General features: G+C 37.5%; 1 protein-coding gene across 1 annotated transcript; it reads left to right on the forward strand.

Moving 5' to 3' along the window:
• Positions 1–7,911: 7,911 nt before the first annotated feature.
• LOC124983773 (lysozyme C) lies at positions 7,912–12,845 on the forward strand. Its single transcript, XM_047551330.1, has 4 exons — positions 7,912–8,113; positions 9,359–9,523; positions 11,166–11,244; positions 11,982–12,845. The coding sequence occupies exons 1-4, from the start codon at positions 7,978–7,980 to the stop codon at positions 12,046–12,048; spliced, it is 447 nt and encodes a 148-aa protein (XP_047407286.1). The 5' UTR covers positions 7,912–7,977; the 3' UTR covers positions 12,049–12,845.
• The last annotated feature ends 3,695 nt before the right edge of the window (positions 12,846–16,540 follow it).

A 16,540-nucleotide genomic window follows, 5' to 3' on the forward strand; every position in this document is an offset into this window, starting at 1 on the left:
GCTGTCTGTACTTATTCCTGTTCCACAGTCTTCCATTTGGTCACAGGAGTATAATCAATATAGGTTACAGATCATTTCACTCAAACATTACTAGTCTTTTTGCATTTCATAGTAAGGCTACCATGTGGAAATGTTGGAATTCTGAGTTGTGATTTTGTGGACTTGTGCTTGCTTTGCTTAGGCTTTGTAATTCTTAATATGTCAAATGCCCTATCCTGAGCACTTTAATATCTTAGAGAAGATTTGCTTTGAGACTACTTCTCAATGAGAACATAGAGGCACCTTAGAACAAAATCCTTCTTTCCAAATAAATGAACTCAATATGCCTCTTCTGAAATACTTCTGAAACTCTTGACTACCCTCACTGCTGCATAGTCTTCAACAGTATCATTTATAAGACTAAGAGAGGGGCAATTTTAGATCGCTGATAAGGGATGTTTTAAAGTTAAGACTTTTCAGAAACCCTTCAGATCAGTACAGGAAGCATTTAAAATATATCGGAGTACTGGAGTTTTATTTATTCTTAGGTCCATACTCCCTATCTTGACAAAGATGACTGATAACATGCTCATGATTAAGCCATTTACAGAATTATTCTTTTGTTAATTTCTGTAATCTGATGAGCTTTTTGTTCTGCTTTTAGAGGTTCTTAGACCTTCAAGAGAAGTCTCCAAAGAGAGTGGAGCAGGCAATAAGCCCCCCACAGCCAGCCCTTACCAAGCCAGGCTGTGTCAACAGTTCCTCATTAGTGGCCATACAAGTCACAGGTTAGTTAAAAACCTAACAGGGACCATTAGGACATTCCACTCATTTTCTGGTCACTTCTGGCAGCACAGTGCCATTGAGCTCAAATATACAATCTTGTGACATCAGTGAGGAAACCTTAAAAATCATTTTCTTGTTATTAGACAATTTCATTATCCTGCCGACCTTTTTCCATTTCCCCTCTATTCTCACTTCAATTCTGGCATTCTCTTTAGTTTTCTGTTACCCTGGAGTACCCAAGGTTATGTTAAAAGTAGAAGTGGCAGTGTAAATAATTTTAATGGCTTCTCTCATGGGTGCCTCAAAATATGTATTATGTCATTCCAAATATTTAACAACTAATAGAGAAGAACATTTATTTTTTTAAGTTTTATAAGGGAGAGTACCTTGAATTTTTATTTTTGTCATGAGATATTGTACTTAATTAACTTTTATAAAACATAAGCCAAATGAAATCCCACATATTATCTCTGATATTTTTTCTTATTGTAAACAGTGATATATTTGTTACAAACCTTAATTAGATTAAGAAACTATTGATGTCATTCCCTCAAGCCCAGTGTTTTTGTTTCACTTAAATATTCTAGTCCTAGGATTCAGTTTCTTTAGTCAGTATGTTACAAGTTTGAAAATAAAATCTTTATCCCAGAGATGTAAGGTGTTTAGCATACTCAAATCAATAAACATAATTCATTCCCTATATAGAATGAATGACAAAAATCACTTAGTCATTTCAATAATGCAGAGAAAGCCTTTGACAAAATCCAGTACCCATTCATGATAAAAAAAACACTGAAGAACCTTGGGATAGAATGAACTTACTTCAACATCATAAAGGATATATATTAAAAACCCTAAACCAACCTTATATTAAATGGAGAAAAAGTGAAAGTATTTCTTTTAAAATCTGGCACAAGACAAGGATGTCTACTCTCACCAATCTTATTGAATACAGTGCTAGAAATTCTAGTCAGAGCAATTATACACAGAAGGAAATGAACGGACTAAAATTAAGAAAGGAAAAAGTCAAATTGTCACTGTTTGAAGATGATGTAATCCTATACTTAGAAGATCCCAAAAACCCCAGCAAAAGACTACTTGAGCTACTAAATCAATTCAACAAATTAGCAGGCTACAGAATCAACATACAAAAATTAATAACTTTCCTATACTAACAAAGAATCTGTGAGAAAGAAACCAGGAAAACAATACCATTCACAATTGCTTTAAAAAAAAAAAAAAAAAAAAAAACTAGGAATACATCTTGCCAAGGAGTTGAATGACCTCTTCATGAAAATGATGGAACACTGAAGAAAGAAACTGAATAAAGCACAAGAAAATGGAAAGCCCTCCCATGCTCTTGGATAAGCAGAATTAATATTGTTAAAATAACTGAATTACCAAAAGCAATATACAGATTCATTGCAATCCCCATCAAAACAACAATGATATTCTTCACACAACTAGAATAAATAGTCCTAAAATTTATTTGGAAAAATAAAAGACCCAGAAAGCCAAAACAATTTTAAGTCCAGAAAAGAAATGCTAGAGTCATCACAATACCTGACTTCAAATTATACTACAGAACTATAGTAACAAAAACTGCTTGGTACGGGCATAAAAACAGACACATAGACCAATGAATAGAATACACAGAGATAAACCCACACATCTATAGTCATTTTATTCTTGACAAAGGTGCCAAAAACATACACTGGAGAAAAGACAACTCCCTTAACAAATGGTGCCGAGAAAACGGGTTATCCATACGTAGAAGAATGAGAATAGACCCTTATCTTTCACCCCGCACAAAAATCAACTCAAAATGGATCAAAGACTTAGGAATTAGACCAGAAGCTATTTAGCTCCTAGAAGAAAACATAGTGTCATCACTCCAGCATAAAGGCATAGGCAACAACTTTCTCAATAAGACCCCAAAAGCTCAGGAATAATTATAAGAGTTAATAAATGGGATAGCATCAAATAAACTTCTGGGGCTGGGGTTGTGGCTCAGTGGTAGAGCACATGCCTCACACATGTGAACAATGGGTTTGATCCTCAGCACCACATAAAAATAAATAAGTAATATAAAGATATTGTGTCCATCTACAACTAAAATATATTTTTTGAAAAATTAACAAACCCCTGCACAACAAAGGAAACAACTAAGAATATGAAGAGAGAACCTATAAAATGGGAGAAAAATCTTTGCTAGCTCCACTTTTCACAGAGGATTAATATCTACAATATATAGCAAACTCAAAACACTTAACACCAAAAAGCAAGTAACCCAATTAATAAATGGGCCAATGAATTAAATAGACATTTCACAAAATAAGGAATACAAATACTGAACAAGTATATGGAAATATGTTCAACATCATTAGCAATTAGGTAAATGTAAATCAAATCTACACTAAGATTGCATCTCATACCAGTCAGAATGGCAGTTATCAAGAATACAAGCAATAATAGAGTCAGGTATATCTAAAAGAACAATTTTTTAAAAAAGAACACAAGCAAGGGGAGGATCCAAGATGGCAGACTAGAGGGGGACTGCATTCCTTGTTGCTCCCTGACTCAGGATTCAAGCAGAGGAAATACTGTTTACCTCAGAGGCAGTCATTTCTGCCCACTGATCCCCTATGGTTTACCCCCCATTCGTCCACCGAGATCTCCTGCCCTCTGCCAACATATCTCCTACCTTTTGAGTGCAGATCACTCGCTGACCACTGCCTATCATCCACCATTTGCTCATTTGTCTGCCTTTTCCCTGCCCATCACTCACCTTTCCCACCCATTGCCTGCCTCCCAACATCCAATGACTGATCATCCATCATTAGCAGACAGACTGCCATCAAATAGCCGGCTGCCCACTGTTGCCTGGAAGTCCATTGTCATGGTACTCACAGGTTTGATTATATGTAGCTGCCGCCGCCATCTTGAAACACAGCCACCTCAGTCTGGGGACACAAGCCAAGACCTGGAGACATATTGGGGTACCTACAGGTCTGGATGCACTGAGGTCTTTCTGCTCAGTGAGGTAGTGGCAGCCATATGGCTGCCTCTTTGCGGGGTCACTCCTTTGTGTGAGTGCACACCTGGTGGTCTCTCTGCAAGTTGAAAGGGCATTAAGATCTTGGGACTGCTGAAGCCAGGGTCCATCAGATTACATCTGGGTTTACATGGGCTAGTCTGGGTCTGGCAAGCCTGTGAAAAGTCGGAGACTAGGGGCAGTTCCCTTGGGGCAATGCAGGTTGAAGAAACTAGAGAAAACTAGTTTCTCTCCAGCTCGATCAGTCCTGAAGTGTGCAGGCATGGAAGGGGCCAACTACAAGGGATCAGAAGACTGGAAGAGGGTATGATGGCATCTTTCTATTAGCTCACCCACCCAACCAGTCTGGCACCCACCCGACAACAGCTAACATCAAACTTCAGAGAACCCCACCTATCAGTGGAGAAGGGAAGCTGAGAAGTTTTGAAAATCAACAGGAACAATCATTCAGTTTTCCACTGAGACTTTCCTTTTTTTTTTCACTTTCTCTCTCACACCTCTACCATCTTTAAATCCAAATATTTTTCATGTATCAATTTATTGAGGAATGGAATGTCTGAATAATGACAGTTTTGTTGTGTATTCTTTTTTTTGGGGGGGGGGGGTGCTGGGGATCGAACCCAGGGCCTTGTGCTTACAAGGCAAGCACTCTACCAACTGAGCTATCTCCCCAGCCCCTGTATTCTTATCTATTTATTTTAATCAGTATATATTTTTTTTCTCTCACCTATCTGTCTCCTTGGATTCTCTTTCTCACTTCTCTCATACTAACAGTCAACTTTATTAATTCCTCCCTCACTCACTATAAATTTTTACCTCTAGCTTCTCTCCTTCTCACTTATAAACATCACATCTTACACTACTTCTGTTCCCCCATTCTCCATCATTTGAAATGGTAAACCCTTTTAGCAAACTTACTGTTTATACTGTAGACAATAATCGAATACTTCAGTTCTATTTATTGTGACACAACTGTAAATGTCTTAATAGGAGCCATTTGGTTTAAGGTGGAATATTGTTTGTACTGGGTGCTGTTAACATTGGTCTCTGCCTTAAAGGTGAGGTACTGGAGGGTAAAATCTGTACTGCCTCAGCTCCCTACCGCTAGATGAGAAGGCACATAAACAATACAAAAAACAAGGGAACAAAGCACTTCAAATAAACCAAGGTGCTCCAACAACAGACTCCATATACAACACAGTAGAAGAAATGTCAGAGAAGGAGTTTAGAAAATACCTTGTTAGATTGATCTTCGAAATAAAGGATGGTATCAGAGAGAAAAAATAGGAAATGAAAGATAACTTCAGTAAACAGGCAGAGATCATAAAAAGGAATCAAGCAGAAATCCTCAAAATGAAGGAAATAATACACCGAATTAAAAATTCAATGGAAAGTATCACCAACAGACTAGACCACTTGGAAGACAAAACCTCAGAAAATGAAGACAAAATATATGCTCTTGAAAATAAAGCCTACCGCACAGAGAAGACATGAACAGGACTTCCAAGAAATATGGGAAAACATGAAAAGACCAAATTTAAGATTTATCAGAATAGACGAAGGCATGAAAATGCAAACCAAATGAATGCACAATCTTTTCAATGACATAATATTAGAAAACTTCCCAAATTTAAAGAATGAAATAGAAAATCGACTACAAGAGGCTTACAGGACCCCAAATGTACAAAATTATAGCATATCCACACCAAGGCACGTTATAATGAGAATGATTAACATAAAGAATAAGGATAGAATTTTAAAGGCTGTGACAGAAAAAAAATCAAATTATATATGGGGGAAACCAACTTAAATTTCAGCTGATTTCTCAACCCACACCCTCAACGCTAGGAGGTCCTGGAATAACATATATCAAACTCTAAAAGAAAATGGATGCCAACCAAGAATTTTATATCCAGGAAAATTAAGCTTCAGGTCTGAAGATGAAATAAAAACCTTCCATGATAAACAAAAGTTAAAAGAATTCACAACTAGATAGCCTGTACTACAGAACATTCTCAGCAAAATATTCCATGAGGAGGAAATGAAAAACAACAATGATAATCAGTAGAGGGAGGAACTACATTAAAGGAAGGTCAACCAAAGGAAAAATTAAAAACCAAATAAACCAAAATGACCAAAAAAATAAATCATATCTCGATAATAAAACCCTGAATGTTACTGGCATTAGAATGAGACAGACATTGTCCTATATACATGTTTAATTACACTACTGGTATAACCCAGCACCACATACAGAGGATGAGAAGTTATGCTCCATTTGTGTACAATATCAAAATGCGCTCTGTTGTCATGTATAACCAATTAGAACAAATAAAAAAAATTCTGATTTACGAATAAAGCCCCATAGACATGGCAAATATTCGCACATAAGGGAATGATAATAAGGCTATGGAGTTTCTCTCAATGTAGATTTCCACAATTTAGAAGTGAAGATCAAATTGTAAGTGATTTCTTTTATGTAAGAAAATTATACCTGTCCATAATATGTTTGTACTTGAAAGAAAACATTCCAAACTGTAGAGTAAGCCAAAGGGAATAGGTAGGTGTGTAAAGATGGGGGCGCTATTTATTTCATACAATGTTGTACTATTTGTTTTTTTACAGTGAGTATATGTCACTTTTATAATAAATGGCAATATTTTTCCTCAAAAAAAAAAAAAAGAGAGAGAATACAAGCAATGATACATACTAGAGAAGATAGGAAGAAAAAGGGACACTTTACACTGTTGGTGGGATTATAAATTAATACCACCACTCTGAAAATCAGTATGGAGTTTCCTCAGAAGACTAAGCTTGGAACCACCATGCAACCCAGCTATACCACTTCTTGGTATTTATCCTGAACAATTAAAGTCATCACACTATAGTGATACATGCATGCCCATTATTTTGATGGCAGCAAAATTGCAATAGCCAAACTATAAAACCAGCCTAGCTGACCAACAACAGACAAATGGATAAAGAAAATGTATACATACACAGTGGAGTTTCATTCAGTCATAAAGGAGAATAAAATTAGGTCATCTGCAGGAAAATGGATGGAACTTGTGAACATCATGCTAAGCACAATAATCCAAAATCAAAAGGTAAAGAGTCTTTTTTTTTTCCTCATGAACATGGAAATTAGAGAGGACAGAGGAAAAGAAAGGTGGAGAGTGATAGTATGAAAAGCAAAGGGAGATCAGTAGAATAGAGGAAATGGACCAAGAGGTGGAAGAAGGGGAGGGAAAAGGGAAGTGCAGGGGGGGAGAGTAGACAGATTATATTATTGTACTATGTGTAGGTACTAATATGTAACAACAAATCCCACCATTATGTAAAACTGTGATGCACCCAGAAAAAATAAAAAAGAAAAAATAAGATAGGCTGAAAAACTACCAGAGGCAAATGAGTTCTTCATTTTATTGAAATTCATTTTTTAAAAAAGTCTTACTAACAGATACATTTAAATGTACGATCAGTAATTTCTGCCTCTTCCTGTCCCTCAAATTACTTTGAACGTTTAAACATTTAAGTTTGCTCTCAGCATTATTCTCCTAGGCTTGTTAAATTTGTTGGGGGATTTCCTTTACTGTCTTTTAAATCGAATTATATGATAATTCAGATGTGCACCAGACTATATATTTTGTTTTTCAGTGAATAATTGAAAAATATAAATATATATATATATATATACTATTATTTTATATATAGAGAGAATAATTTTACATGGAAAAGATCAATAGAAATAGTGAAAACAGACAAAAGAGTTGAATAAAAAAGAAAGTCGAAAACCACAACTGATTTTAAGTTGTACAAATAGTCATTGTCTTTCTTTATACTTGTTCAAATACCTAGTGAAAATGAATTTCCTGTTTTGGAAAGCGTTATTTTACCAATTCTTCCTCAGCCAAGACTTTTAAAACCGTGTCATTATTTTCCTGTACATTAATTCTCAGAACATCACAATAACTCCCTTCAAACATAAAACAAAAACAACCATTCAAGGGTGGTGAACCAATGAGTAGTTCCTGCTTGCAAGCAACTCCAAAGGTATAGTAGCCCCCACACCACTAGAGGAAGAAGGAAGTCCCAAGACTTTAAATACTGAGTTCGGCTTCCCTAGGTCAGCCTAGTGGTCTGGCTTCCCAGTCAACATGAAGGCTTTCCTGATTCTGGGGCTTCTCCTCCTTTCTGTCCTAGCCCAGGGCAAGGTCTATGAAAGGTGTGAGTTGGCCAGAACTCTAAAAAGCCTGGGAATGGATGGCTACGATGGAATCAGTCTGGCAAACTGTAAGTTTGGTCCTCTTCATTGTTTTTACAATGGTTCAAAACATCATTTTGGTCCTTGAGAATCAGAGATACCAGGTGAAGGGTGTGGGCATGGAGGGGAAGATTCTATAACATTCTGAGTCAAACAGGACCTGATGTCCTTCCAGTGATTCCAGATCCTGGCAGGAGGGTCTCAAGTTTGAGGCCAGTCTGGGGACCTTGGTGAGACCCTGTCTCTAAAACCCAGGCTGAGGATGTACCACAGTGGTAGAGTGCCCCTGGGTTCAAGCCCACAAAAGCAAACAAACAAAAAATCCCTTGGTATTGCAGGGCATGTTTCACAGCAGAATCCTTTAAAATGATGCTGAACTCTCCAAAATGGCAATAGGAACCCATTCCTCACCCCTCTCACTATTGATAGAAGGATCTCTGAAATTCAACATGAAATGCTTTATTATTAATTCTAAGTTGATTAATTTTCATTTTCTTCCACACCATTCAAAATGTGCCATGAGGAATAGTTACTTTAGAGCATACTCCATGTTCTCCAATCTTTGTTCTTGTCAGATTGACCTCAAATATTTCCCCTTTAATAGCTGTTTGTAAATGAATGAGCCAGTAAATACATGAATGGATGGATGAACAGAATCACAGAATAGCCTTTCCTGTTCCATAATTCTTGGTTTCAAGATTCAAACTGGACATTCAAATTCACCTTAGGTACTACAAGAAAATCTCTCTCTGAAAAATCCTTAATTTTTTTCATAAAGCATTTTCCCATCAGCCTATGTATCTGCTATGAATTTGTACAACCCACTCAACAGCTCAGTTTACTCTTTTAGGCTCAACATTGTCTGAGAGTTGAGAACAGAGGAAGGCAAAAGAATGGAAAAACAGCTACTTAATACTTTTAAAAGTACCTTATCTTGCTTCACAGTATACAAATTGATTTGTACTACAAAAGGATTCTCCTGGGGACCCTCTATGACAATGGTGTTGAGCTAGGCAGGCCTGGTGGCTCATACCTATAGTCCCACCTACTGGGGAGGCTGAGGTGGGAGGATCACCCTGGGAACCCAGAGAGAACCTGCCTCAAAACAGCAAAATAACTCTCAAGTGTTAAGACATTTTATCAGTTAAACACATCTTTGAACTTACAAAGTAAGTTACTAGTAAAGTAGAATTAGCTGAATAGAATTGATTTTGATATACAGTATAAATCATTTAGTGTTGCTGTTTATTACAAAAAAAAATATTTCTTCTCAGGGGTGTGTTTGGCCCAGTGGGAGAGTAGTTACAACACCCAAGCTACAAACTACAACCCTTGGGACCAAAGTACGGACTATGGAATATTTCAGATCAATAGTCACTACTGGTGTAATGATGGAAAAACCCCTGGAGCAGTTAATGCCTGTGGTATATCCTGCAATGGTAAGACAAGATAACATTTGAGTGATGGCACAAGAACCATCTGGTTATATTTACAAGAACAGATATTTGAGCAAATGAAATAGCCTTGAAAGGTTTTTCAGGGAGCTAGAAAGCATCCATCTCAACTTCTAGAAAGTGATTGTTATCCTCCAAATTCCCTCACTAAAAATCAGGAATGGGGATTTAGCCCAGTGGTAGAGTGTCTGCTCATTTATCCTTAATGGCCTTATTGATGCTTTTTCCAGAACATCACCATTCCATGTATCCACTTAGAATGGATTAGGGATCATTTGTATGGTCCTTTTTTGATTGTTTTATTCTTTGTTATGCAATGTTCTTAATATGTAGAAAGTTATATTTTTGTATAATGAATACCCAGATGACTGTGCACTTTCAAGAGTTAGTGACATCTTTCCATACATTCTTCTTCTATGTATGTGTAGTTTTTTGCTGAGAGATCTTAAAGTGAATTAGAAGAATTGATATTTCATTTCTAAATTCTCTAGCTTGAATCTCCATAGTACACAATTCCTAAATAATAATTATCACACCTAAAACATTGCCTTACATATTTATGTACTTGGGATGAAATGTTATGTTTTAATTAGAAGAAGAACACACAAGGTATATTACATGCATAAGGAAGGAAGTACTAGACTTCTGAATTTGTACTAAAATAGAAATAGCATGTGCAATTTTTAGTGTATGAAACAGTGCTTACATATTGCAAATTTGATATTTTGTAATTTTAAAAGTTAAAATTCCCAAGAGAAGATCAATTTCAGAATATTATTTTTAACCTAGCTGATTTACTTAAAAATTACTTAGTATTATGTAATAATCCTTGGTCATTGAATAATATTTAGAAAATATAAGCATGATGAAATAGCATCCATTGTCTTACTGCCCAGAGATTTATAAACATGAATAACTTATGGTACATACTGTCTCAGAATGTATATCAACATGTATATAAATGTAAAGTTATATCATGCATATTAATAGCCAGATACAAATATATAAGCAATATGTATTCACAAAAATTAAATCTTATTACATTTATTGCTCTGCAATTTGCATATTATCACATAAAATTATTTCCATATCAACACATACAAATCCATATGGGAATTATTTGAAAGGGTGAATAGAATTCTGGCTATTAGGTTTTTTTCCACTTTTCCGTTTTATAAATTGCTACAAATGGCTTTATGCATACATGTGCTGGGTTTCAATACATTCTCCCTTCTTTATTCTTTTTCATTTTTGTGTATTTTACCACTGAGCCCTATCCCCAGACCTCTTATTATTTCTTTGGGACAAATCTCAATGGCAGAATTGAAGAGTAAAAAAATTACCGGGCATGTCTTTTTTCACACTGTGCAAAGAGGACCCTCTGTCATACTAATTAATAAATCCAGGGCCTCCAACAACTTGAGTAAAAAAGAAATAGTGCATTATTTCTTGTCAAAAAGGAAAAGAATTAAGAGGAAGTTTCCCCCAACAATCACAGATATATGAATTCTTGGAAAAGAACCTCTTAGTAGACTTTCCTCTGCCTAACATAACAAAACTGCCTAAGTGTAAATTTCCAATGAGATTGCTAGAACATCACTTTCATTCCTAACCTCCTCTCTTTCAGCTTTGTTGCAAGATGACATCTCTCAAGCTGTAGCTTGTGCAAAGAGGGTTGTCAGAGACCCACAAGGCATTAGAGCATGGTATGTTTTAAGGGTTGAAAGGGGAAATTGTTTTACCCTACTGTTGATATATGCAGTGAGAGAAAAATTTCAGAGACCAAAGTGTCATTCTGAAATGGAAAGTTTCAGGTTGGAGCTTATGTGACTCGAGGTATTAACCTCCATCTGGAAAACAATCTTGAACTGATTCACAATTTTGCCTTCTTATTTTTCTGTTGATTTTAGAAATTTCTAGAGTTTTAAATATTCTCCACTCTACTAGTTGCTTGTCATATCTTTTTTTTTTTTTCTTTTGGTAGGGGGAGGGTCGTATGATAGATAGAACCAGGGGCACTTAATCACAGATTCACATCCCCAGTTGATTTTTGTTTTTGTGTGGAGCCAGGGCCTCACTAAATTGCTCAGGTGCCTCTGAACTTGCAGTCCTCCTGCCACAGCCACCTGAACCACTACAGTTATAGGCATGCACCCCATACAGAGCTCCTTGTCATATTTGAAACTGTTTTTACAATAAGTAAATGTGCCATGCACAGAGCTCTACATTTATATTCAACATTCTGTGACCTACCAAGGCCTCTGAAGAGGAGCAAATCACCGTATATACTCACCTCCATTTAATCAGTAGCACTACCTGGGTCTAGTTCTAGCCTCTATGTTAATAACTGATAAGACATTTTGTTCCCACAAAGATATTTAAGTATGTACACTACAATGCAGATATATTTTCACCTTTGCTTGTGTTTCCCTTTTCTCTGCAGGGTGGCGTGGAGAAATCGTTGTGAAAACCATGACCTCACTCAGTATATTCAGGGCTGTGGAGTGTAACTGCAAAATTTTCCTTCTTCAGCTCATTTTCTCTCTTTGCCACATTAAAGAATGAGTAGTTAATTGAAAGGTCACACTCACATTCTTGCCTCTTCAAACAAATAGCATTTTTGCAGAAGCAGGTACAAAAGATAGCCTTTCTCCTGAGAGCCATAAGGTTCACTAATGTGTGTATTATTGAGTGGTGACTCCCCTTTTCAGCTTGCTAATAAAGCTGGTGATAATTTATCTACAACCTTCATTATCAACTAATCTCCAGTACATTCAGGTTTGCATTAAAGAAATAATCCAGACTTCATCTTAAATGACACAAGTATTTCCCAATATTACACAAAAATAAAACAAAAGGCTATCTTAAAAACAATTGATCTCAGGCAAACTCCAAGCCCTGTAGCATCCAATGCCTTCAGTCTCTATAGTCATCTCCAAAAAGAGGAAAATTAACCACTCTCTTTGACAATATGAGATTTTTAAAGGAGTGGAGAGCCCATGCCTAAAAGGAAAGAGTGAATGAAGAATTTTGTTTGCACAAAACATGTGACCTTTGGTTTAAGTACTCTCATAAAAATGTTCCATTTATGCAGCCTTACAGACAGACTCACAATTTATATATCAATCTGTCTTAAACCTTTCAAGAACACTCACCTGCATTTCACTGATCTTGAAAGTATTAAGGAGGGATTAAATGGACTGTTGCTCTTCCCCAATTATATTGCTTGCATTACTAATTAACCACAAGAGTGAAATTATGCATGCTGTAAACATACAAATGTCATCATTAAAGGGTTTGCATTGCATAGTTTGTCTGTACTTTCTTAGGAAAAAAAATCACATATATCCAAAGAGAAAAAGAAAAAGACTTGGCTCTCTCAATGTTCTCTACACACTCACCTGCACTAATAGCTGGAACTTCCTAGAGAAAAATACACAACAATGCTAATAAATCTTGCTTTGGATTGATAACCATGCATCTCAAATGGGCCTCAAGGCAGCATGGCCATCTCTGAACTCCTTCTGTGTTGTTCTCCCCCCTCCAAAACAACTATGATTATTTTACTTCTCCTGTTCTCTGTTGAGAGCCCCGACACACGCATCTGACACACTCTCTGGCCCCCAACCTCCCACCATCCTCTGCTCTCGGCAGATGATATTTTTATATATACCATATTGTTAAAAAAGTCATTTCAAGGAAGCAATACTGTGTTCTCCCCTTGTCACAGAACAGCAGTCACACCTTCCCCTTGCTGACCCTCCTTTCCCTCCCCACTCTTTCTGGGATGAAGGGCCTTTGCCCCTGGCAAAGGCAGCATCTCCACATGCAGCCTCCATCCCATCCCTCTCACTACTCCAAGCTAGGCTGAGTGTCTCCCTCTCTGCTCTGTCACCTCCATCACTGTACAAAGGGCCCCAGCATCCTCCCAACTTAGAGAACATCTCACTGACTCTACACAACCTTCCAACTACCACCTCATCCTCTGCTCCCTCTATGGCAAGACTAGTAGGGGAAAAGCACATCCTCACTCCATGCTCTTCAGCTCTTTCCAATCTGGCTTGTCTCACTCAGCTACATCTGCCGCCCTGGGACTTCTCCCATGACTCCTGGGTGCGATTCCAGGGATCATCTCTCTGCTCTCTGCTCTTCCTACTTGATCCCTCATCGGCATTTAGCAGAGTGAACCACCTCAGATCACTAGAAACTTTTTCTCTCTCACCTTCTCCTCCCTGACATCTTCATTCACAGACTGTTTCTTCTCAGTCCATCTTGCCCACTCTTGCTCTGCTATTCCATTTCCAAATGTGTGAATGTCCCAGGACTCAAGTCTATAGCCATTTCAAATACAACAAATTTTACTTATTCATTAGCATAGTTCCCCCTTGTCCACGATTTCATTCTCCATTGTATCACTTATCCATGGACACCTGTGATCTAAAAATAGTAAGTGGAAAGTTCCAGATAGAAACCATTGGTAAGTTTTAAGTTATATGCCATATGGAGTTGTGTGATGAAATCCCCACAGTCCTGCTCTGCCCTGCCTGGGACACACATCATTTCCTTGTCCAGCACACTCACACTGTCCATGCCTCCTGATCATTAGTCATTTAGTAGCCAACTCAACTGTCAGATTGACTGTGAGAGTACCAAGTGCTTATGTTCAAGTACCCCTCCTTTTATTTCATTGTTCTGTTTAATTTTTAATTATTGTTAATCTACTGTGCCTAATTCATATATTTATAGTTCATAAGATAAACTTTATCATCATATGCAGATAAAATTAAAAACATAGTCCATATAGGGATCTGTACTACCTGTGGTTTCAGATAGCCACCTGGGTCCTAGATATATCCTTCATGAGTAAGGGGCCACTACTGTATTGGTCTCTCCTCAACAAAATATAACTTCCAAGAGACAATTTTTCCTCCTGTTAAAAATAGTGAATTGGGCTGGTGGGCAGGATTGCTCAATGGTAGAGCAGTTTGCTACCATGCAGGAGATCCTGGGCTTGATTCCCAGCACCACTGGGGAAAAAAAAAAAAAAAGAGGGAGAGAAAAACAGAGAGACAGGGGATCTACTTGTCTCCCTGATCTTCCCATTCTTCTTCCCCTGAGGTAGAGAAGGAACAGCACTGCGTCCTGGCCTGAGGGAGAAGAGCTGAGAGTTGAACTACTCCGCACAGACTTCCGCCAGCCTTCCTGTTCACAGCCTGCCATTAGCTCCTGCCTCAGGGAGGCCTAGTCTTTCCCACATCTAGGGAAAAATCAGCTGGCTTTCCATTGATGTCCCTTCCGCAAGCATTCGGGTGTCACTTTCCCCATTATCCTAAATCACCATTTATCCCCTCTGGGTTATAAATTTGTACTACATTTCTCCTCTGTCATTGCTTCTGTTTTTCATGGCCCTTGTTGGCTTGTGCCTTTAAAATCTTCTTTTGTTGATATTTTCATGGGATGTGCAAGCCATCTGAGGTAGTTCCACCGCATTGCACATTCTGACAATTTTACAAATCGTGGCAATCTTTGCTTTAAAGATGATCTGCTTTGGGGGACTAATCAAAAGTCTGAGAAATCCTTCCTCATATTCTACTTCCCAGGCCTGAAGACCTCAACTTTCACCATAATTAATTACATTTTCTCAACTGTGGGAAAAAAATAAGACAAAAATTGTGAATTTTGAACAATTAATAAATTATTATTCATTGGAATAGGACAAAATTATCTGTGATCTATAAACATCTTTTCTGAAAAGACAAGATGTTCATATTTCATCAAATGAAACATGCAGAATAGAAAGAACTTCTGGGGAAGATATCTCTGTCCCCTTCATGCCTTCTTGCTCTTTTATTTTTAAATAATGTGATCATTATTTCAAATGAAATATTAAAAGTATTAATTGAATGGTACCATTTCCCCTAACTCCTGTTCCAACTAAAGGACTGTGGATGTAGCTCAGTGGTAGAGTGCTTGCCTGCCACACCTGAGGCCCTGTATTTGATTCCTGACATGAAAGAAAGAAAGAAAGAAAGAATAAAAGAAATAAAGAAAAAAGAGAGAGAGAGGGGAATAGAGTTACAAACATTTCTTCCCTTTGAGGGAGTTACAATATGTCATGCAGATTATATTGCTATCAGTTTGGCTCTTGGTAGCGAGCAAATATTTGCTTATTCTATCCCTAAAACATGTAAGTCCATAATTGTTCAAACACTTGAAAAGAATTAACCTCATCACATGATAATAATGTATGTTCTCTTTTGTTTTTCCCAGTACTGGGAACTGAACCCAGGGCCTCACACATTGCTAGGTAAGTGCTCTACCACTGGGACACATCCCTACCCATAGTTGGATATTCTTAAGCACTGAGTTGGAGGGATTCAAAGGGAACCACAGACTGTCTCTTTTAACCATTTTCATTCTCTTTGGATCCCCAAAATCTGTCTCACTCTTATTATTAAAGACTCAAAGGTAGGCCTATTCTGAACAAGATGATTATTTTCTATTTTTGAACAGGATTCTCAAACACTCATTCATACCCAAAGCCAATAACCATTAAAGGTCAAGAAGAAAGAAACTTTCCCTCATGTGAAATAAGGGTAACCACAAAATGATACCCTTTGATGTGTCTCAGAATCCTTCTTCCTAGGCAGATCCAGAGCACAGTTCTTTCTGAGTTCAGGTAGTGTTGGTTTGTTTTCTGAGAGTGTGCAAAGCCTCCTGAGATGATTATTTTTGAAGGTAGCACTTGGTTGGATGAAGGTGTTGATGTAGGGTTCAGTTTTAAACTCCTATTGCTTTGTAAGTGACTTCTTATGTTCTAACGTGGAAAAGGGAGGTAAAGCATTGTGGAGGAGGGGTTGGGAAAGTTGTTCACTGAACTTCATTGATGATGGTGAATCACTGATTTTTAACAATATAAAGCTTGGGACAGTGGTGGCCAGCAGATGACTACATGCACCCATCTCCCGGTGACCCAGAGGGGTGGCTTGAAGAAGAGATGAA

Source organism: Sciurus carolinensis, chromosome 4 (genome assembly GCF_902686445.1).
Source record: "Sciurus carolinensis chromosome 4, mSciCar1.2, whole genome shotgun sequence".
Classification (NCBI taxonomy): Eukaryota; Metazoa; Chordata; class Mammalia; order Rodentia; family Sciuridae; genus Sciurus; species Sciurus carolinensis.

Bases quoted from the DNA above. Each gene is read 5' to 3' on its own strand.
- LOC124983773 (XM_047551330.1), top strand. From the start codon at position 7,978: ATGAAGGCTTTCCTGATTCTGGGGCTTCTCCTCCTTTCTGTCCTAGCC. The intron at 8,114-9,358 runs GTAAGTTTGGTC...ATTTCTTCTCAG, and splicing joins TGGAATCAGTCTGGCAAACT to GGGTGTGTTTGGCCCAGTGG. The intron at 9,524-11,165 runs GTAAGACAAGAT...CCTCTCTTTCAG, and splicing joins CTGTGGTATATCCTGCAATG to CTTTGTTGCAAGATGACATC.